This window comes from Indicator indicator, chromosome 7, assembly GCF_027791375.1.
Source record: "Indicator indicator isolate 239-I01 chromosome 7, UM_Iind_1.1, whole genome shotgun sequence".
NCBI classification, from domain to species: domain Eukaryota; kingdom Metazoa; phylum Chordata; class Aves; order Piciformes; family Indicatoridae; genus Indicator; species Indicator indicator.
The window spans coordinates 34105469-34129792 of NC_072016.1; the positions used below are offsets into that span (position 1 = coordinate 34105469).

Genomic DNA, 24324 nt, shown 5'->3' on the forward strand with positions numbered 1-24324 from the left:
TTTCTGGGTTGCAGTCCTGTGAATGTCCACCTCAGTGTCCAGTTCTGGTGTCCCCAGCATAAGAAGGACATGGAACTGTTTGAATCTAGATGAGGGCCACAAAGATGATCTAAGAGCTTGAGCGCTTCTGCTATGAGGATAGGCTGAGGGAGCTAGGGTTGTGCAGCCTGAACACTCTTGGGGGACCTTATAAGGTACCTTCCAGTACCTGAAGGGAACCTACAGGAAGGCTGAAGAGAGACTTTTCACAGGGGCGTGTAGCAGCAGGACAAGAGGGAATGGCCTTAAGCTGAAGGAGAGTAGGTTTAGACTGGATCTTAGGATCAGTATGAGGGTGGCAAGACACTTGAATGGCTTGCCCAGACAGATTGTGGATGTCCCCTCCCTGGAGGTGTTCAAGGCCAGGTTGGATGAGACCTTGAGCTACCAAGCATAGTTGAGAGGTATCCCTGCCCATAGCAGAGAGGTTGGAGTAGATGATCTTTAATGTCTCTTCCAACTTAAGCCATTCTATAATTCTGTGAAAGCAAGCAGGGAAGTGTCTTAAAACCCAAGGACTTCTGTTCTAGGCTATCAACAAAACATGGCTGAATTTTTTCATGGCCTTTAAGGATCTGCTGAATTTTCTTTACATTTTTGGTTTATTAACCTAATCAAAGGTTTCAAGTTCTCGCAGAGTATGTCTGTGATGGTAAAATACTGGAACAGGTTACCCAGGGATGTGGTTGAGGCCCTGCCCCTGGAGACATTCAAGATCAAGCTTGATGTGGCCCTGCATGGCCTCATCTAGCTGGAGATCTCTGCTGACTGCAGGGAAGTTGGATGATATGACCTTAGAGGCTTAACATCCAACCTGATGCAATCTGTGAATCTGTGATACATTAGCCTCCATCACCATCTCATCTTCTATTATACAGGACCTTCTACTTGCACCCTGAAGGCATTTATGTATCTTCCAGGTGTCTCAGGAGCATGCTGCTGCCTGGATGCTCATCAGTATGGCTTTATTCTCAGCACAGCTCTTGTGTGAGAGCAGAAGTTCTGGAGAACTTTGGCACATCCAGATGGAAAGAGCAAGAGGAAGTGAGACAGGAGATCTGTGATCTGACAGCTTAGGACTGAGGCAGAGCTTACTGGAGATAGGCTTGTGAGGAGTGGTTGAGGGAACTGGGTTTGGTGAGCCTGAAGAAGACTGAGGGGAGACCCTCTCACTTTTACAACTCCTTGAAAGGAGGTTGGAATGAGGTGGAGGTCAGCCCCTTCTCCCAGACAAATGATAGGAAATGAGGAAATGGCCTTGAGTTGTACCAGGGGAGGTTTAGATTGAACATGAGAAACAATTTCTTCCCGCAAAAGATTAAGCCCTGGAACAGGCTGTCCAGGGAAGTGGCTGAATCACCATCTCTGGAGGTATTTCAAAGCCATGGAAATGTGGTGCTGAGTGACATGGTTTAGCAGCAAGCTTGGCACTGCTGGTTGGACTCAATTATCTTAAAGATTTTTTCAAGCGGAAATAATTCTCTGTTTCTATGTGGAACCTGGCTAGCAATTAAACTGCTCTTGTCACTACAGATTAGATGCTATTTAAAACAAAAGTATGAAATTTAACTTGATTTTTTTGTATTTGGCCCCATTTTGTTGATAAAAGGGGAGATAGACTGTGGTGGAGGTAAAGAAAAACGTCTTAATGAAAAGGTTTTCTCACCTATTTTGTCCCAGAGATGTCTGCTGGGCTCTGAGCTCCTTCAGTCAGGATGAAATTTTGTAATCTGGCTGAGCTGACGGAACAGCCATTAAGTAGTTTGGAAGTGGCTGTAAGTTCTGTCACTTATTTGGGCCTCAAGGCTTGATGTGCTTGAGAAGACTTGGAAAGCTTGAGATGTTCCTATCATTTCTTTTAAGAGATTTATCACTTCTGAAGCGGATATAGTTATCCTCTCCGGTAGAGTAGTGAGTTCCCTGACTGAAGTGGAAGAGTTCCCATCAAGGTTGGCTGGGAGTCAGGACTCTGAGGCTGAGCTTTGACAGATATTCTCCCTGATTTTAAAGTGCAATGTTCTAGCACATCTTCACAAAGATAGTGATCTTACCTTCTTCTGAGAAGAAAATGGAGAGCAGGAACTTAAATACCAAGGAAATACCATTCATCCTTTATTTCAAAGGGGAGAGCAAAGAGGAACCCCTTGTTATTTTTGTTAATGATTTATAAATAATGATACTGTTTAAGACTAGAATTAGAATAATTGAAGTTAACATTTCTTGGATGTTTTCTTAGTGTTTTGTAATCTCTCCTCTTAAATCCACGATGTAACCAAGTCAGTTACTTTCTTGCCTTAAAATGTGGTACTTCAGTGTCCTGACTCCCAGCCAACCTCACTGGGAGCTCTTCCACTTCAGGCAACTCACTATTCCATGGGAGAGGATAGCTCTACCTGATTAAGAAATAGTAAATCTTTAAAGCAATGATAGGAGCATCTCAGGTTTTCCAAGTCCTTTCTGGCTAGCACAGAAAGATGTGGTGTTTTGATTGACAGTTGCTGAAGATGAGCCAACATGTGCTCAGGTGGCCAAGACAACCAACAGCATCATGGCTTAGATCAGCAGTAGTGTGACCAGATGGACCAGGGCAGGGATTGTCCCCTGTACTCAGCATTGGTGAGGCTGAACCTTGAATCCTGAGTTCCGTTTTGGGCCCCTCACTTCAAGAACAACATTGAGGTCCTGAAGCAGGTCCAGAGAAGGGCAGCAAAGCTGGTGAAGGATCTGGAGAACAGGTCTGGTGAGGAATGGCTGAGGGACCTGGGGTTGTTCAGCATGAAGAAAAAGAGGCTGAGGAAAGACTTTCTGGCTTCTTACAACTCCTTGAAAGGAGGTTGGAGCCAGGTAGGGTTTGGATTCTTCTTGTAAATGGGAAGGGACAGGGCAAGAGGAATGACCTCAAATTGCATCAGAGGAGGTTTAGTTTGGATGTTAGGACAAATTTTGTCCCCAGAAGATTTGTCAAAGCCTGGCTAAGGCTACCTAGGGCAGTCCTGGAGTCCCCATTCCTAGGGGAATTTAAAGGCTGTGTAGCTGTGGTGCCGAGGGACATGGTTTTAGTGGTGGCCTTGTTAGTGTTGGGTTAATTTTAATTGTTTAAGATGGAAAAAAAACTCTCTGTGATTCTACATCATAAAAGGCTGTTTATTTTCCTAAGTAAGTCATAAGTGTTACTGCCTGTGCAAATATTCCTTAAATTAATACTTTATTTGGTACATATATTTACAGCTGGTGAAGGGTTTGAAGAGGGTGTCTTATGAGGAGATGCTAAGGGAACTGGGGTTGTTTATCATGAAGAAGAGGAGGCTAAGAAGAGACCTTATGCTGCCTGAATGGAGGTTGTAGTGAGGCTGGTGTTAGCCTCTTCTCCCAAGTAACTAACAACAGGACAAGAGGAAATGGCCTCAAGCTGTGCCAGGGGAGGTTTAGTTTGGGTGGGTTGGTTATTAGTAAAAGTTTCTTTCCTTAAGCAGTGGTCAGGCATTGGAACAGGGAGGTGGTGGAGTCAGCGTGGAGGTGTTCAAGAAACGAGTAGATGTGGCACTCTGGGACATGGTCTAGTGGTCATGGAAGTGTTGAGTAGAAGATTGGACTTGATGGTCTTTTCCTACCTTTATGATTCTATGATCTTTTAAGCTATTCTTATCCAAAACATCAGAGCTGTGTAGTGGTTGTTATGGAAGAAGTTTCCAAAGTACCATCTGATTTGACTCCTAACAAGCAGTAGGTGACCTTATGAGTATCAAAATTCCTGGTTGCTTCTGGGGTGTGGGGTGGAAATTAAAACTCACCTTTGTAATCATACTGAAACATAGTGCTTTCTTGAACTAGGGAGTTGATTTTTAGAGGAGGTAGCACTACTGGCATGCATTTTTTTTTTCCCCTGTGGAATTAAATCTCAGCCTAACTCTGTTTTTTCCTCACAGGTGGAGACCTCTCATCTACCATGGCATCACGACTTGCTCCGAAAGTAAGTTTTTAGTGCAGCCCTCTTGCTTGAGATGGACATTGAGAGTCCAGCATTACAAAAGAGTTCACGTAACATAGTTTGTTTTTTCCCCAGTGTCCAGCAGTCAGTATTAAGAATCCAGCTGACAAGATTGATGCTGCATTGTAAATCTCTGTAGCTCTGTCATGGTTGGTAACAGGCATCAGTGGACCTTTCCCCATCACGTAGCTATCTGCCACAAAGCATAAACTAAGGGGACAGTGCTGCATTTTGTTAGCTGCTTCCATTTCTTAAAACACTTCAGTGGTAAAAAAAAAAAAAATAAGAGCTTAATTTTGAAGCTTAAAATCTCAACAGCAGAAGTGTAAGTCAATAACTTTATAGTAAAATAGACATTCAGAACAATTTACCTCCCTGAAAGGCATCAACACATTATTTAGTCAATTACCATATTCTTCAAAGAATGAAAATGAACTTGAAGATGCAAACACATTTATTTTTTTCCTCTGGAATATCTGTTTTTTGTAACACTAAAAATGTTCCTGTAGGAAAATACTTCTAGAACAATCAAACTTGCTTCTCTAACTATTCCTGCTGTTAAAAAGGTCTTAGTAGTAGCATTACTTGTGGTTGCAATCCACATAACAATTTTGTTGTGGCTTAGGGAAGTAGTGTTTTGGCATATTCTGTCTTCTGCCTCTCTGTATATGATTTTGTTTCTCTTTTCCACTGAAGAAAATTGGGTTTATCTTTTATAATGGAACAGTTGAGGAAGAAGTTCAGGAAAATAAATTCTTGTTCTACTTTTTTAAACAGGCATCTAATTTGGTTATTTGTGTATTTTCCCATCAGAAACATCTTTTAGCAGGTACTTGGAATAATGGCGGAGAAGTATTTGATTATCTTCTGTACAACCAACTGTGGTGGGAAGAGTTCCCTCTTATTCAAAGCTGGGTGTGATATAGGTGGCAAATTACATGAAACTAATAATTTGTTACCTAACCTTTTTGTTTCTCCAGCTCTCAGTTGAAAGGTGCAGCATTAGCTGTTAGGGGAGTTTTCCCCTTTTGATATGTGGAAAGGCAGAAGGTTTAAGGTAAAACACATAACTCTCACAGCCCATCTGCTGTGGGGGTCTGCTGGGGGCTGTGCAGACCCAGTCCAGGCTCTTCTGCTTCTGTTTTCCCTCCATTCTTGATGCATCTTAAATATGTATGTGATATAGTTTGTGTTTTCAGTGACATTTATGATGATGAGATTACAGGTTTAGTTTGGGCATAATCACACATCAGGGTGACACACAGTGTGTGCCTGGCACATGGTTTTTGCTGAAATCAGTTGTCACCCATGTCATGTGCTGAATGTTTTTTAAGCAGGCTGCTGAAAAATGGTTTCTGAAAGAGTCAGTTGTGGATGTTTTCCACAATCACTGTGTTTGTCTTCCACTCCATCCCTAATTCTGTTGTGGTGATCCAAGACATATGTTGGGTGTCCTGGAAAGAGGATGAAATATGGCTGAGAATCACAGAATCATTCAGGCTGGAAAAGACCCTTTAAGACCAAGTCCAACCATTAACCCAGGTCACCACTAAACCATGTCCCTCAGCACCACGTCTACATAGCTTTGAAATCCTTCCAGGGGTGGGGACTCTACCACTGCCTTGGGCAGCCCAGGCCAGGGCCTAAAAGTCCTTTCAGAGAAGAAATTTTTCCTAATATCCAGCCTAAACCATGCCTGGCACAACTTGAGGCTTTCCTGTCACTTCCAACCTCTCCAGACTAAACAACCCTGGTTCCCTCAACCACTCACAAGACCTGTACTCTAGGCTCTTCACCAGCAGCTTTGTCCTTCTCTGGATGTACTCCAGCACCTCAATGTCCTTTTTGGAGTAAGGGCCCCAAATATGAATGCAATATTTGAGGTGGAGCCTCACCAGTGCTGATTATAGTGACCTAATCCCTGCCCTAGTCCTGCTGGCCACACTGTTCCTGATCCAGACCAGCATGCTGGTGACCTTGTTGATCACCCAGACACATACTGGCTCATCTTCAGCTGCTGTTGACCAGCATCTCTGGTCCTTTTCCATCAGGCAGTTTCCAGGCACTCTGCCTCAAGCCTGCAGCTATAATGGGGTGATTGTGACCCAAGTGGAAGACCTGATGTTTGGCCTTGTTGAACCTCATCCCACTGGCCTTGGACCATTGACCCAGCCTGTAGGTCCCTCTTGTAAAGCCTTAAAATGTAGTTCTTTTCCTCTGAATTTGTGGTAATAATTAAATTTAAACTTGCTAAGTAAACTTAGTAAATTTAAACCTGTGCTAACTGTGATCCTCTGCTCAGTTAATGCAGTGAGATACTTGTCTGTGTTGCCCTGAATCAAAATGACTGATAAGAGGAAAATTCAGGTGTTTCTGCCAAGACTATAATGTTGTTATTTTTTTTTTGTATGTGTATTTTGACACCTCTTTCCAATGTGTTTATTTTTCTGTAGATGTATTTGTATTTTCTTATGAATTTTTACACACAATTTGCTGCTTCATTTGTTTAAAGCTGTCCTACCCACTCCAAACATTTCAGTGGAATTCTTTCCTTCAATGCAATTCGAATTCCTGCTTCTCCTTCAGCTTAAGGAGCACTATTAATGGGTTTGTTCATATTGCTTAGATTTATTTTGTTCTTATTCTGTAGCTCCTGCTCTTCAGGTGTAGCTATTTTAGTATTATAAAGAATGATGGATTATATAGGAAAGTTTCTTTTGAAGCACTCCTGATATTGTGCAATGCACTTGGGGGGTCAGCCACACTTGACTGATGCACGATTTATCCCATGTCCCTGCCACTTCTGGAGATAAAGCTGCTATTTGATCAAAAATGCCAGCAAGTGTGATTTAGAATTTATGCACCTCCCCTCCTCAAATAATTGTTCTGATTACTTTCTGGCAAGGCAATAAAATGATAAAGGTAATTGCACACAAATGTGAGGCAGCACCAAAATACAATAAAATTAACCTGAATTAGCTTGCCTTGTCGATGAGAAGTATTTATGAAAAGTATTTTTGCAATAAGGGAGACTGATATTATAGCTGGAAGGTGAGTTATTGCCTTAATGTAATACTGCTTGAAATTTAAAAAAGAGACTGTTACAGTTGAGGGTGATTGTGCCTCTGAAATTAAGTTGAAGTGATTCTTATAATTGGCAGCAATAATGCATGGTGAAGGTAATATCTTTTATTGTGTTATGCCTAGTTGCATTATCTTTTATTTAGCTGGTCCTGACTTCAGCTCTGTGGAGAGCAGAAGAAGCAGATCAAGAAATTTTTTGTGGATTTAGGTGATAAAAATTTGAAGTGGTGCCTAATATTGAAGTCATCCTGCTAGATTTTCTTTGTTTTAGCCCATTTTCAGTTCCCCTGAACCTGATACAAATCTCATCTGATTAAAATTTCATTTTTACTTTGTATTAGAGGAGAATGATAGAATGGTAGGGGTTGGAAGTGATCTCTGAAGAGAGACTCCACAGCCTCTCTGGGCATCCTGCTCCAGGGCTTCAGCACCCTCACAAAAAAGAAGTTTCTCCTTCTCATCAGATGGAACCTCCTGGATTCCAGTTTGTGCCTGTTGCCCCTTGTCCTGTCCCTGGGCACCACTGAGAAGAATCTGGCCCCATTCTCTTGCCCCCCACAGGTCCTTAGCTCTTGCTAATAATAGGTGGGGTAAGAGCCAGGTTGTGTTTAGATGTTTTGGGAATAGTCTTGGAGAAAATGATGACTCTGAATTCTTTAGAGTGGTGAGACACTGGAACAGATTTGCCAGGGAGGTTGTGGTTGTCCCCTCTGTGGAGGTATTCAAGGCCAGGTTGGATGAGGACTTGAGCATCCTGGTCTAGTGGAAGATGTCTTTGCCCTTGGCAGTGGGGTTGGAGCTAGATGATGATACTATTCTATGATACTATTATCATAGAATGTTAGGTCTTCAAGGGACCTCTAGAGATAATCTAGTTCAACCTCCCCTGCCAAAGCAGAATCACCTGGGGCAGGTCCATTCCAACCCAAACCATTTTATGAATCTATGGATTCCTATTCAAACAGCCCACTAAAGTCTTGTGTTTTATTTTCTGCTGACACCATCTCAAATGAAGGCTTGGCATGTGGACAATAGCTAAAGTAGACAAATTCCCATCTTGATGCTTAGTAATACCCTACCTGCCAAATTAGAAGAAGAAAATTATTACAATTAAAATATCCTTTAAGTAAAATATAGATCTCTAAGAGAACCTTGATAGGAAGTACACTGGGAATTTGTCATTTGACAGACCAGGATTACTACTGTCTGCCAAAGCAAGATGAAGCCAAAGAGCCAGAGGCTACCAGTGCTTGGAAATGCACTTTCATAGCTTGGCATTTCAGGGTCTTTTGGTTGCCATCCAAAGAGGATTAGCAGTGTAATATGATGGGCCAACAGAAACTCGATTTTGTTGTCTTTGATTGTTTAATAAAAGAGTTCTGTTTGCTCTTGTCGACTACTTCTAAAACGCTGTAGAAAACAGTTGTTGCTCTTGTATGTGAACATGGATTCCTCTGGTTTGTGTTAGGTGGACCTTTGGGTAAGAGGGGATGTGGATTGTGTGAGGTGGACCTTTGGGTAAGTGAGGATGTGGACTGAATTTTAGAGGCTGCTTTGCCAGTATATATTTGCATGTGTTTAAAATAATTTTGCACCTTCATATTTTTTATGGGATTAGTCCTCCGCAAGGTAAAGAAATGGTTGGATCACCCCAAACTAACTCTGGTCTGATGGTTCCTTTCTGAACCTCCCCTAGCTGGGAAATGAGGAGGTTTTGTTTTCATATCCTCTTAAGTTGCAGGTTTGGCTTAACCAGGGTTAGATTGACTTAGAGAGGTGCTGGAGATGCTATTATTGGAGATGATCAGGGGCTGGTGCACCTTTCCTATGAAGACAGGCTGAGAGAGTTGGGGTTGTTCAGCCTGGAGAAGAGAAAGCTCCAGGGAGACCTTAGAGCCACTTTCCAGTATTTGAAGAGAAGTACAGGAGTGCTAGAGAAGGAATTTGTTTTTATAAAGGCATGGTAACAGGATGAGGCATGATTGCTTGAAACTGGAAGAAGCTGGATTTAGATGAGGCATGAGGAAGAAATTCTTCCCTATGAGGGTAGTGAGGCACTGCAATCATAGAACCATTTTATGAATAATAAAAAATAAGAAATAGATGTTTCTCATTCTGTATATATTTTTTCTATATATTAAACTATTTCTGGGTATGAAACTTCTTCCTTCCTTTCCTCACTACACAGAAATTACTTGTAGTACAGAAATTCTTGTTACTCTTGAAGCAGTAGCAGTCACTATTTATCTGGAAGGTGAAAATATTGATGATTAAGCAAGATATTTATAGGATTAAGTCTTTAGATTTGTTTCATTACACATTGACTGTATGGGCATCATGGTTTTATTTTTTTTCTCCAGTCCTTTTTTTTTCCTCTGCTTTAAATAAAAACAGAGACATTCTTCTGAGTAAGAACTTCTCTCATCTCAGACTAGCTACTTAAGGTTGGAAAATAATCCTCCACAGTGAAATATATGTGCACAAATGCATTTATTTTTACTATTAATATCTCTTCCCATATTCTTAACATACAATGGATTGTTTCCTTTTCAGTAAACACACAGAAACCAGTAAAACAAATGCAGGAAGTTTTAAACTATTAAAGAGATGTTGATATAATTCAAAGAAAGCCTTGGACTACTGGTGTGTGTAAGCTCCCTAGCAGCCATGGTCTGCATGGATCTTCATCTCTGCAGCCCCAGGTGGGGTGGCAAAAAAGTTCTGCAGTTAAAATACTTTGCAAATAAGGTTAGGGGTTGTTTCTAAATTATTGTGTCATGTAGTTGTCTTTATGATAGGAACAGGAGATGTTAATGATGATTTTTATTCTTCCTCTCAGTTCAGAAACACTGATTTTGGGCAGGGTGCTGAAGTGTAGGAGATGCTGTAAGATTTGCTCTCTTGACCATGAAGAATGCTGAGGGGAATGGAGCAGCACTGTGAGAAGACTGAGACACATGAGCCAGCAATATACTCTCCTGGCCAAGAAAGCCAGTGGTCTCCTGGGGTGCATTGACAAGAGTGTGACCTTCATGGTGAAGGAGGTTCTCCTTTCCCTCTAGTGAAGCCACATCTGGAGTACTGGGTTCAGTCTGGGCTCCCTACCTCAAGAGACACAGAAAACTACTACTGGAGATGATCCAATAGAGCCTACAAAGATGCTAAGGGGCCTGGAGCATTTCTGAGAGGAGGAAAGGCTGAGACACCTGGGGATATTGAGCCTGCAGAAGAACAGCCTGAGAGGGGATCTTCTCAGTGCTCAGCAAGAGCTAACGGTCCTGTGTGGGGCAAGAGGATGGGGGCAGACTTGTCAGTAGTGCCCAGCAACAGGACAAAGGGCAATGAGCACAATCTGGAACCCAGGAGGTTACATCTCAACAGGAGGAGAAAATTCTTTGCTGTGAGAGTGCTGGAGCTCTGGAGCAGGCTGCCCAGAGAGGTTGTAGAGTCTCCTTCTCTGGAGAGATTCCAAACCCACCTGGACATTGTGATCCTGGGCAAGCTGCTGTGAGTGACCCTGCTTTAGCAGGGGGCTTTAGCAGGGGGCTTATAGTAGGTGATCTCCCAAGGTCCCTTCCAACCCCCACCATGCTGGGATTCTGTGACTTGTTTTCTGGAAAAAGACCAAGCTCTTGGCAGAATATGAATCATGGGAACACTTGGTTATTGATTTTTATGGGTTTTTTTAACCTTGTTGATCCTCAGGATTTCTCTGCATTTTTTAATTTATCCTTTCCCCGTTATGGAAATTAATTGGATTGAAGTGTTGGGTTAAGAGTTGGAGTAGATGATCCTTAAAAGTATCTTCCAACCTAAATGATTCTTTCTTCTAAGGATCTCAGGCCAACCTCCAATGGGTTTTAGTGCGGGTAAATAGGACAGAGAAAATTATTTTAAATTATTTACTACAATGTGAAAGATGATTAATGCAAATTGTAAATGAAATCCATGTTTAATCAAATGGGAGGTATGTTTTAATGCTGAAAACCTTGGCAGCAACAGGGCTGTTAAACTGAGTTAGTAGTGAACACAAGAGGTTAAGATCCTTTATGCAAGTCATCAAGCTAATGCTGGCTTTTGGATTCATGGCACCTCGGTTAGGAGATAAAACTCACTGCTGTTTTGCATCCTTGGCATCTGAACCCTAGGAAGGCAATTTGAGCAGTACATTTCTGGTTCTGAGTGGTGTTCTGTAGGGTTGATGTGCAATTTAAGGGACCTTCGCCCCTAGGAGGAGCATGGTTGACACCAAGATGTGCTGCTGTTAAGTCATGGGAGCATGCCTGGAAAATGAGGCTCCTCTGTACAGGACATTAACTCATAAATCATGCTAATATTCATAGTGATAAATCATCCACTGTGAAAACCTTTTGATACTCATCTGTTATTAATGACAAAAAAGACTTAATTCTGTTGGCTAACAAGTCTTCAGTTTTCTGTAGAGCATTCAGCACTCCAGTGAGACACAGACTTACACCACACCTACATTTCTATTTCCATAGCATGACTCCAGAGGATAACAGAAGAAATTTCCTCTCAAAGTCCTATTTTTCCATTTAATTTCAACGTTATGAGAGATTTTGACACAGATTTTTAAGCATTACAGTGGAAAGGCAGAGTGAAGGTGCAGTTCATGCAGCACCTGATCAAAATTCTTCAAACTTTTTTACATAAGATGGAGAAAAAAGACAGAAAACTCTTCATTTGGATTTATTAGATTTTTTTTTGCTGTAAGATGCCATTCCTTTGTAGTTCTCACAGCTTCAGCAAGAGCATGTTGGGGAAGATGTTGAGTAAATGGTGACTATATTGGAAGAATGTGGGCAGGAACAGGTTTTCAGTGTCCACCAGTCTGCACTAAATGATGTCTATGCATTTGGTAATCACAGAATCCCAGCATGCTGGGGATTTGGAAGGGACTTCTGGGGAACATCTAATCCAGCCTCCATGCTAAAGCAGGGTCACCCAAAGCACCTTCTGCAAAAAAAAAAAAAAAAAAAGTTAACCCATGTTCTCCCCTTGAGGGAGAAACAATGAGCTAAAAAAACAAGGGGATGTTTAGGTTCACAGATTGCATCAGGTTAGAAGGGACCCCCAAAGGGTCCCTCCAGTGAATAGGGGCAACTCCAACTAGACTGGGCTGCCCAGGGCCACATCAAGTATGATCTTGAATGTCTCTAGGGACAGGGCCTCAACCACATCCCTGGGCAACCTGTTCCAGTATCTCACCACTCGCAGTGTGAAGAAATTTCTCCTAATGTCCAACCTAAATCAACCCTGCTCCAGTTTAAAAACCATTACCCTTTATCCTATCACCATAGGCCCTTTTAAACAGTCCCTCCCCAGCCTTCCTGTAGGTCCCGTTCAGACATTGAAATGTAGCTATAAGGTCTCCCTGAAACCTTTTCTTCTCCTGGCTGAACAGCCCCAATTCTTTCAGCCTGTCTTCATATGTTGGTAACAGAAGAAACTTCTTCACTTTAAAGGGTTGTCAACCACTGAAACAGGCTGCCTAGGGCAGTGGTAGCATCACCATCCCTGGAAAATTTTGAAAAGCCTTATAGAAGTGGTGTTGAGGGACATGGTTTAGCAAGAAAGCTGGTAGTGTTGGGTTAATGGATGGGCTTCATGGTCTTAAAGGTCTTTTCCAATCTAAATGATTCTGTGATTTTATGTAAACAGCGTAATTCAAGTTTCCTAAACTATGGCTTTTACTTTCAAAACTCTAACTTCAAATGATCCATGCTAAGAAGTCAGTGTGTAAATCAGAGCCTCAAAAAAACCCCATGTTAACTAGCAGAACAGTGACCTTCATAAGAAATCTCATCTAGCAGCAGTTTCATGGCTGGTTTATCAGCTAACATCTGATGTGTTTTGACACTGATTTCTAAAGGATTATTGTGACAACAAAGTAGATTCAGTGGTTTAGAGTTGCAGAGTTATGCAAATAACTGCTGGAACACAAATGGAATGTGTCTGCTGAAAAAAAAATGAAAAAATATCAATCATTCCTTAGTGAAAGAAGCAATTTTTTATTCCCATTGTTACCAGTCTAGTTTTATGATTACTGATAGGATGGAGTTGGAAACGGATACCAAGCATTTCTCAGTACTCTACAAGATCAACAATAACATCCTTGTCACATTCATCTGGGCTAAACAAACTCCACCAGTTCAACTCAGCAGATGCTTTGAGTCATATTTACATCTTGGTTTATATAATTATTAGGAGAGAAATGGCACACAACACCACAAGTTTGTCCAGACCCAAACACTAGCTCCAGACCACATCACCACTGGTGGTGTACAACCAAGATAAAAGATGCTTTGCTCCAAAGAGTTCAGTTCAAGTGAAACTGGGTAAAAAAACAACAAAAAAAAAAGTGAACAGAACAAAAGAAACACACAGAATGGTAGGGATTTGCCTTGTTGAATCTTTTTCCATAAGCTGCAGTCCATCAATCTAGCCTGTCCAGATCCCTTGGTAGAGTCTTCATACCCTCAAGAAGATCAAGACTCTCACTCAAATTGGTTTCTTTCTTTACTCTTTTTTTAAAGTGACTCGTGGAAACTATTCTCTCTTGAGATGAATGTTCTTGGTGATAATGCATGCAATTAAAAAGGACTTTCTTTTCCTGAACAGGTGAATTCCAGACAGGGAGAGTCTCAGTGCAAGGAGAAACATGTGACTCTGCTCAGCCCTGTGGGGAAGCTCAAGATCTCTGGGTGTGAAATAGGTTTGCATGAGATCAAACTTCCAAAGATGAGCATGCTGCCAAGTGGGTAAGTCCATATTTTTTTGTTCCTATGCTTATGTATGTGGTAGAGGAAAGAATTTGCTCAGAGGATCTAAGACATAACTATTTATACTGGTTTTTGTTAGCCATACTGAAAATATGGCTTGCTCTGGTGAGAGGAAGAAGGAGCCTTCAGTGCCTTTAAGGAGTGGTGGATCCCAAACACATTTCTTTCTCTGCTACATCAATAATATTAACAAATAAATGTTCTAAAATAAAAGTATTTTTAATGTAGGCTCTCAAAGTCAATCCTGACCCCTAGTTGGGCACATGAATATGTCTAAGGAGCAAAAGCTTCTTGTATATCTGTACCTAGTTATATGTGTTTCAACAGCTAGAATTAAGCTCGAATAATTGTTTTAATCACTGTGTACCTCTTGTGAGAGATTTAGTTGGCTTTCCATAGCTCTACTGTCTTTTGGAATCCAGAACAGATGATGAATTGTGGAATGTAGATGGTACAGAATTGATTGAGGAGGTGTAAGTACATCTTACTGCTGATTATAAGTGCAGTTTAATCTGCTGAAGTACATCAGTCTTGTTCAGGTCTTTGGTCTTTTCCTTATTTATGACGAAATTCTCAGTGACTTTTTCAGAAGGAGCACTGAGTTGTGTCAAAATTGAAAAATTTCTTTGCCAAATTCCTCTGCCAAAATGAAATTTCTGGTGCTGCTTATTTAAGGCTCATTTCTTCAGCTGGTTTTAGTAATAAAACTGCAGCCTTTGCCACAGTCTTACAGCAGAGCTTTCTCTGACAAGTCTCAGACAGGTTTGGCTTCCTTTTCTTTCCTGATTTTTGCTTCTGAAATTCTCCATTGATTTGTGGCATTTCTCCTTTTCTGTTTTCCTATTATCCTTATAATTTTAGTGTGTGTAAAATTAGGAATGTGAAGCATAATGTGTATTCTGTCTGAAATATGGTTTTGTTTCATACAAAACCCCTTAACCCTCTGGGTTTGACAATTTTGCCAACTCTAGTGATATGGAAATAAGCACTGGAGTTTCTTCATCTGCTGATTCTTGTATCGGATTTCGCCTGATGAGGAATGGGAATAAAGAGGTATTTAGGATAAGGCTGAATCTTGTCTTTGCTGTAAAGCAGCATCTGCCTGAGGAACCACTAAATAAATCACAGAATGAGGACTCCTCACCCTTGAGAAGAAGAAATGTCAATGAGTGGGTGGAGGAATGGTAGGAAAAAGATCTGTGGGCTTTTAAAGGTGACAGCTTCAAGAGATTGTGTGCTCTTCTGTGTAATTCTTGACATAAAGTGAATTGCGTGAAGATAAAAGCTGAAGACAAAAGAGTTGTGGAGTTCTGGATATTAAATAATACAGGCTCAAAGTGAAATGGCAGATTATTGGAAGAAGCTCTTAATTAGAAACAAAGAAGTTAGATGTAGAGGTATGGTTATACTGGGTGTGTTTGTGTAGCTCTCCTGGAGAGAAGTAAGACCAAAAGATCTGTGTTTGACTTTTAATATTGTGGTTTCGAATGTTTCACTTCGTAGTTTATCTGCTCTTTTTGAACAGAATGTTTAGGGACAGTAAATACCTTCAGAACAAGTGGTGGTGGAGAGGCAAGGTGGAGAAATCCATCTTTCAAGCACACAGATGTTTTTTCCATCCAATTACTCTCGTGTCCCCAAAAGCTCCTGGCTATTTTGTTATTCATTTCTGCATGCTGCTTCTCATAAACTATGGGTCACCTCTCTCCTTGAGGAAGCTTTGCAAGGCAAAATCTGTCCCATCTGTAAGGACAGTCTCTTAGGGAGGTTGCTGTTGATTTGTGTAGTATCACCAAGCTGGCTGGTTGAAGAAAGATCTCAAGATCATCATCTTTGGGCAGACATCAAGCAGTTTAGATCCTTTTCCTGGTTCTTTAATTTTCATCTGATTTTGGTCTTTATGTTTTCTCAGTGGTGACTTAATTTCTTGGCCTCACAGAGTTCTTGAGACTTTAGTGGCATCTTAATAACACTTAACTTGGTGATTACATAATTTATGTGCAAAAATCGTGAGGTTAGAGGTAGAATGATAGAATATTTGGGGTTGGAAGGGACCTGTAGAGATCATCTAGTCCAACCGTCCTACCAAAGCAGGATCACCTAGAACAGGTCACACAGGAGCACATCCAGGTGGGTTTTGAAAGTTTCTAGAGAAGAACACTCCACAACCTCTCTGGGTAGCCTGCTCAAAGACTCCACCACCCTCACAGCAAAAAAGTTTCTTGCTATGTTGAGGTGGAACTTCCTATGTTCCAGTTTGTCCCTGTTGTTCCTTGTCTTATCACAGGACACTAGTCAAAAGACACTGGCACCTTCTTCTTGACACCCACCCCTCAGATATTTATGAACATTAATAAGATCCTCTCTCAGTCTTCTCAAGACTAAACAGGCCCAGGTCTCAGTCTTTTTTCATGGGAGAGATGCTCAAGTCCCTTAATCATCCTCACAGCTCTCTGTTGGACTCCCTCCAGCAGACCCCTGTCTCTCTTGAATTGGGCAGCCTGAAATTAGATACAGTATTCCAGATGTAGTCTCACAAGAACAGAGTAGAGAAAGATGAGAACTTCCCTAGACCTGCTGGACAGAGGTTTTTCTTGATGCACCCCAAGATGGCATTTGCCCTCTTGGCCAAAAGGGCACATTGCTGTCCCATGGTAACTTACTGTCCACTAGGACTTCAAGGTCTATCTCCATGGAGCTGCTTTCCATCAGGGCAACCCCTAGTCTGTACTGGTGCCTTGGGTTATTCCTCCCCAGATACAGGACTCTGCTCAGTCCTTACTGAACTTCATGAATATTACTGAAGAGTGTTTCAGAAATTAATGGCAAGCAGAACATTCTCACGATTAAGAACTTAAATATTTTAAGTGTGAAAAAGAAGTGGAAGGTGGGACTTGATTTTGTCTTTCCTGATGCTAAAGGTCTAAACAATTTTAAAGCCATCTGTAAATGTTTGTGCTGAAGGATAACATTTAATCTCTTCTACTCATCGCTAGTGAATAGTTGTTAAATCCAGCCTCATTATTTTTGACAGAGTAAAATAAAACAAAAACAGTGCCCAGTGTTTCACCTAACTGGCTAATAAACACTATGGGAAGAACACTGGGTAGGAAAAAAAACCAAAACACAAAAACAACAAACCATAAGACACATAAAAATTGATTTTAATGGACCCCTGTCAGACAGAACCATAATGAGCTCAAGAGTAGTAATAAATATTGGTATTCTGCTCCACAGTGCTTGGGACCTCTCATGTAGAATTGCATGTAACAATCAATATAGATTTCTTTTTTTTAAGTGGGAGTTTTAACAACAAAACTAAGTAAACCTTTGAAATATATAAATACTTAAAACTTGCAGTCATCAGACAGAGCTGCTAGTTGTAAGAGAATCTGGTTAATGGTCTTGTGGAGATCTCGCTCTTTTACAGCTTGTAAAATGCTGTGCAATTAATCACCTGAGATTACAGCCTACTCTGTGATGGCTGTCCTTAAAACATAAGAACACTGGCTATAATGTAGTCTAAAAAGGAGAAACACAAAGTAAAAATCCGGTTTTTAGTGTGCCTGGAAGAAATTGATCTATTAATGAGATGAAACTAATTGCAATAACCTGAGGTTTGTCTGCTCCTTGTGATGCTGGCAGAGTTTAAAAGTCAAGACACATCAGTGTGGTGGTTGGGAAAGGAGGGGAGGGTTAGTCAAGCTTTTTGAATGCGTGTGGACATGTGATAAAATAAAATTTCGTATATATAAATGAGATATTTCATCTAAACACGACTGTAAAAGCTTTAATTTGAACACCAACTGTAATTGTCTCCAAGCATTTTGTAAGCTAAGTATGGTACTAACAATTGGCTGACTGAAAACAGCAGCTTGAAACCACCTATTTCTGTTTTATCACCCAGTTGTGGATTGACTTGTTGGTTTCTCCATCAAGTTTGCACTGTCATGGATTTGTAGAATGGTTTGGGAGAGAGAGACCTTCAAGATCATCATGTTCCAACTCCCCCCTGCCATGGTCAGGGATACCTTCCAACAGACCAGGTTGCTTAAGGCCTCATCTGCTCTGGCCTTGAATACCTTCAGAGAGGGGGCATCCATGACCTCCCTGGGCAGCATGTTCCAGTGTCTGACCACCCTTACTGGGATGAATTTCTAATATCCAGTCTAAATGTATCCTTCTCAAGCTTCAGGTGTGCAGATGATCTCTTCCTCCATAGATGTGGGGACCTGATGGTTGGTTGATATGGATGCGAACTTGAATTTGAGAGACTGCAGAGGAGTTAATGTCATTTCATGTGTGTGTGTGAGAAGTGAGGTTGGACTGGTTGACTTGCTTTTTGAATGATCAAAATACGCATTTCCCTGGTGTTCTAGTAACACCCCAGACTTCCCTTTATGCTCTTTTGAGAAGAGGAATTCTTTTGGAAGCAGCATGATCCCATCTGCCCTCTGTATTTCTTGCAGGTTTCTTTGCAATTTCATTTTTAGTGTTTCATTTCCCTGCATCTTAGAAAGTGAGATCAGAGGAGGAGGGAAAAGGAGCCAGTTTGGCCATTCTTGTATTATTAATCTGCCTAAACCTTTAAAGGGTGAATCTGCAGTTCAAGAAGTTCACCAGGGTTTCAGTCAATCTCTCTCTGCTGGTTTAACATTATGAGAAACTCTCCAGAATCTGTTTAAACAGGTTTCCAGCTATTACAGATTCAAAAGAATAATCTCAAGTGAGAAGGCAGTGAGTGCAGGGAGTCTGGTAGGAGCCTAGAACAATAACTTGGAGAGGTGTGAACCACCCTGCTCATCTCTGAGGTATTTAATCACAGCCAGTGATGATGGTTTAAATGTCAACTTTGCTAACTGTTTCATTCCTCATACTGTAAAATTTACTGAGAGTGATATCTCACTTTGATACTACAAGTGGGAGGCATTTGGGAGAGTGCCACTCCTCCTGTTTCTCCAATAAGCAGCAGCCAAGGCTAAGAAACTTAGTGGAGCTCCAGGGCATGCTAAAAAATGACTGAAGTAGGTAGGTTTGTGGCTGCTCTGCTTAGCTTCTTTGAATAGATTTCTGGTTTATTGTCAACATCTGAAGAGACTTGCTTGAGTGAAGGGTTATTGGCAATGTAGCTTGGAGGAGGTATCCCTCCTCCCCATCCAGTCCTTCCTTCAAATTATGGTGTAACAGGAGAGATTTTTCTAATTAAAATCAGAATCATTAAGGTTGGAAAAGACCTCCAAAATCAAATCCAACAATTAACCTATCATTGCCAAGTCTACCACTAAGCCATGGCCCTCAGCACCACATGTACACATTTTGAACACTTTCAGGGATGGTGATGACTCCACTTCCCTGGGCATCCTGTTCCAGGGCTTGACAACCCTTTTGAAGACAAAATTTGTCCAAATATCCAGTTTAAACTTCCCCTGAGGCAACTTGAGTCTGTTTCCTTTCATCCTGTTGCTTGTTAGCTGGTAGAAGAGACAGACCCCTAGTTCACACCAACCTCCTCTCAGGGAATTGAGGAGAGCAATGAGGGTTCCCCTCAGCTTCCTTTTCTTTGGATCCCTCAGCTGCACCTTGCAAGACTTGTGCTCTAGACATTTCATCAGCTTTGTTACCCTTCTCTGGACCTGCTCTAGCACCTCAATGTCTTTCTTGGAGTGAAGCCCCCAAAACTGAAACCAGTATTTAAGGTGTAGCCACACCTGTGCACAGTACAAGGGTATAATCCCTGCCCTGTTCCTGCTAGCCACACTATTGTTGATCCAAGCCAAGAAGCTGTTGACCTTCTTGGCCACGTGGGCATACACTAGCTCATCTTCAACTAGCTGTCAACCAGCAGCAGGTACAGGATAAAACCTTGTAACCACACAGTAAATCCCAGCATGGTAGGAGTTGGAAGGGACCTCTGGAGATCATCCAGTCCAACCCCCCTGCTAAAGCAGGGTCACCCACAGCAGCTTGCCCAGGATCACAATGGCCAGGTGGGGTTAGAATCTCTCCAGAGAAGGAGATTCCACAACTTCTCTGGGCAGCCTGCTCCAAGGCTCCAGCACCCTCAGAGGGAAGGAATTTTTCATTGTGTTGAGATGGAACCTCCTGAGTGCCAGTTTGTGCCCTTTGAGTAATAATATTGGCAAAACTCAACATCTCCCTAATATTTGGAGAATTGTATTTATTTTTGATTGATTTTTCTTAGCAAGTACTACAGCAGAGTTTGTCCTCTCTGAGATGACATATCTGCAGCCATGGGGGAAGATGTTCAAACCCTGACTGACAGTGGACAAATCCAGATGCATCACTTTCTTGCCAGCTAAAGCATAACATTTACTCTTCTAAATACCATAATCGTCAAAGCTGATGATGCTCATCAGTGATCAAAGTATTCTTTGTGTGGCCCTTTCCTTTTTTACACTTTAATGTATTTAATTACTGTTTACAGTGACTGGAAAATGCTTCATTAGAGGGATCTTTTGTAGGCGTTAATATAAACAGATTAGGTTTGAGATCCAGCCTGCATTTGATGTCAGTCTGAGAGTGTTAAGCCCTTGGGTAGTGGCTGGGTGAAGAGCTTGGATTACTTAGAATAATAAAATCATAGAATGGCTTGAGTTGGAAGGGACCTTAAAGACCATCTAGTTCCAACCCCCTGCCATGGAGAGGAACACCTTCCACTAGACCAGGTTGCTCAGAGCTTTGTCCAGCCTGGCCTTAAGCACTTCTGGGGATGAGGTGTCCACAACCTCTCTGGGCAGCTTGTTCCAGTATCTCACCACCCTCACTGTGAAGAATATCTTCCTAATGTCTGATCTAAGTCTACCCTGCTCTAGTTTGAATACACTGCCCCTAGCATTACAAACACTTGTAAAAAGTCTCTCCTCAGCTCTCCTGTATCTCTCTTCAGGTACTGGAAGGCTGCTCTAAGGTCTCCCTGGAGCCTTCTCTTTTCCAGGCTGAACAGACTCAACTCACCCAGCCTGTAGTCATGGAAGAGGTGCTCCAGACTCTGATGATCTTTGTGGCCTCCTCTAGACCCTCTCCAACAGGTCCATGTGTTTCTTGTGTTGGAGACTTCAGAGCCGGATGCAGTGCCCCAGGTAGAATCTTACTTCTGGAATACCGTCACAGAATCATGGAATGGTTGGTGTTGGGTTGGAAATAACCTTTAAAGAAGGTCATCTATCTCAACTCCCCTGCAGTCAAATCTTCAACTAGGTCAGATTGCTCAGAGGCTAAAACAACCTGACCTGGAATGGTTCCAGAGATGGTCATCTATCACCTCTCTGGGCAACCTGGGCCAACAGTGTCAAACATTTCTTCCTTCTCTAGTCTGACCACCACCCCTTGTCCTGTCACATCAAGCCCTGCATAAAAATCTGCCTCTAGCTTTCTGATTGGCTCTTTAAGTCCTCCAGACGGTCTCGCTGGACCTTCTCATCTTCAAGCTGAACATTCCCAACTCACTCAGCCTTTCTTCATTGGAGATATTCCATTTTTAGGAACATACCTTGTTCTTAAAAGCTTAAAAGTGCTACTCTGGCTGGCTGGGACAACACCTGGGCATTCTGGGTGATGCTTTTTCAATGGATGGGGCAAAATCTATGCAAATCTCATTGAGTTTACTGCCATTTATCTCTACAAATAAAACATGCAGTTGCCTGGAAAATGGAAAGATGATGCTTGTTACTTCAAATTACTGCAAAATAACAGAAGGTGGTTTATTTAAACAGAGAAAGCAAAAAAAAAAAGGGGGGTAGGGAAGAAGAAATATTGCCTTCTCTGGTAGAAGTGTCTCCAAATATCCAGGCATCAATCTTTATTTCAGTAGATTCAATGGATGTGGCAGGAAGAGTTATTATATAGCATAGTTCTCCTTTTATTAAAAAATAAACTGGGCTAGGGTGTTTTTTGACAAGCTCCTTGTGGAGGATGCTGTAAGATTGTTTATGCTGCATCACGGTATGAAAACTTTTGATTGGAAATAGTGTTTCAAAAAATTTAAAACTCTGAAAGCATCCAGGAAGTGGAAACCCTGCCAAAGCCTTACACAGCACACAGCTCAAATCTGTAATTCCCTGCTTTTAGTGGTGGTTTGCAGGAGACGTTTTCCTGTTGGATGTGGACAGTGGATTTTATTTCACACGGTTGGCAAACCCCAGATTCCTCTCTCACTTCAGCTGAAGTGAATCTCGAGCCACTCCACTGTAATCAATCCTGTGCTTTAGATCTGCTATTTCTCCTGACAGCGCTGCGGCACTTCTGCTCAGCTGTCAAAGGCAGTGCTGCAAGATTTAAAGAGGAGTGGGTTTGGCAACCAGCAGGTCAAGGGAGATTCTCCTCCCCTCTACTTTGTCCCCCCTTCCCTCCCCCCCCCCCCAAACCACATCTGCAGTACTAGGTCCAGCTCTCGGCTTCCCAGTTCAAGAGGGTCCAGTGGGGGCTACAAACATGCTGGGGGGCCTGGAACATCTCTGTGGAGAGGAAGGGCTGAGAACTAGGACCGTTTAGCCTGAAGAAGACCAGCCTGAGAGGAGATCTTCTCAGTTCTCAGCAAGAGCTAAAGGGTGGGTACCAAGAGGATGGGGCCAGACTCTTTTCAATGGTGTCCAGCAACAGCACAACAGGCTTAAACTGGAACCCAGCAGGTTCCACCTGAAGATGAAGAGAAACTTTGTTGTGAGAGTGCTGGAGCCCTTGATGAGGCCACCCAGAGAGGTTGTGGAGTCTCCTTTAGAGTGATTCCAACCCCACATGGCCATTGTGATCCTGGGGAAGCTGCTGTGGGTGACCCTGCTCTAGCAGGGGGATTGAACCGAATGATCTCCAAAGGTGTCCCTTCCAGCTCCCTTCATTTTGTGATACTATGAAATCTTCAATTGTCTTTTTGTCCAGAAATCCAGCCTTTAAGGACTCTATGTAAACAAAAAAAGATATCTATTCACGGTACTAATGTGATGTTTCAAACCCTTTAGTGTTCACATAGACCATGCCAAGTCAAAGCACTAAAAGCTTCACCTTGGTGTGCAGAACAAAAAGCTTTGGTGCTCCACTGGTGTGTGTTTGTAAACCTCAGCTGTTGGCTGAGCCTTCTACAGCAAGAAGTGTTATAAGAAGGCAGTGATCAGGTTTTTACAGTGGTGATATTTTAAACTGGCAAAAATAACAACACACCATATTAGATAATATAACTTGTGCAGACACCCACTTGAAAATACCACAAATATGATGGGTTTATTTCTCAGGCAGAAGATGTAGAGCTGCAATAGTGCTGAAAAAATAATTTCATCGAAGAGGAGTGTGAGGTTTTGTCTATGCAGCATCATCCCTCCAAGAAATTTCTCAAGAAATAATTTTTTTTCACCCTGAAGTTTGCAGTGCCACAGATTCCATGCCTAGTGTATCTTACAGAATCATAGAATGATTTGGAAGGGACCTTAAAGATCATCTAGTTTCACCCCTCCTGCCATGGACAAGGACACCTTCCACTAGAAGAGGTTGCTCAAGGCCTCATCCAACCTGGCCTTGAACACCTCCAGGGAGGGGGCATCTGTAAAGTCCCTGGAGAACCTATTCCAGTGTCTCACCACCCTCACTGGAAACAATTTCTTCCTAATTTCCAGTTGTAACCTCCCTTCTTCCAGCTCAAAGCCATTGCCCCTTCTCCTGCCACAAGCCCTTGTAAAATGTCTTTCCTCAGCTTTCTTGTTAGCCTCATTCAGGTACTGGAAGGCTACTCTCAGGTCTCTCTGGAGCCTTCTCTTCTCCAGGCTGAACAGCACCAGCTCTCTCATCCTGTCCCCACAGGGGAGGTGTTCCAGCCCTCTGCTCATCTTTGTAACCTGCTCTGGGCCCACTCCATGTCCTTGTGTTGGGGGCCCCAGAACTGTACATCAGGTGGAGGAGAGGGGAAGAATCACCTCCCTTATTCTGCTGGTCACACTGCTTTTGATGCAGCCCAATAATTCTCTAATTCAAGCCATGAATGGAACCTTTCCACTTCTTGTGCCAGAGGTAGATTAATGCAATGGAGCATTTTTCCATTACAAATGCTTGCTCTAAAGATGGGAAAATGGGCAGCATAATAACATGGATAGTTTTTATTATGTATCTGAATTAGGGGGTGCTCCTAAGTATTGTAATTCTTCATCTTAGTTCTCTGATCCTCCAAAAGACATCTAGGTATGTAGATAATGCTGAGAAGAGCTTAAAACCATTGAGCTATTTTGAGATCAACAGTGGGGTGTAAGGAATGACATCCATCTGGATAATGGGAATCCTTCTTGCAGCCCTTCTTAAGTGAGAATCGAATTCTAAACAGAGTTTTGCTCGGAATTGTCCCAGATATCTACCTGAAGAACCTTGGCTATGCAAAAATTTGTGATAAGAAGGATGTATAGTGTTGAAGAA

At 42.0% G+C, this 24324-nt stretch overlaps 1 protein-coding gene across 1 annotated transcript in view; it reads left to right on the plus strand.

Annotated features, from left to right (window-relative positions):
- The first annotated feature begins 3985 nt into the window (after nt 1-3985).
- Nucleotides 3986-24324, plus strand: part of MGMT (O-6-methylguanine-DNA methyltransferase) — a 140916-nt gene continuing 120577 nt past the window's right edge. The window contains exons 1-3 of the mRNA XM_054382722.1: nt 3986-4009; nt 13754-13893; nt 14383-14385. Coding sequence (XP_054238697.1) covers nt 3986-4009; nt 13754-13893; nt 14383-14385 — 167 coding nt within the window. The remainder of the gene's footprint in view (nt 4010-13753; nt 13894-14382; nt 14386-24324) is intronic.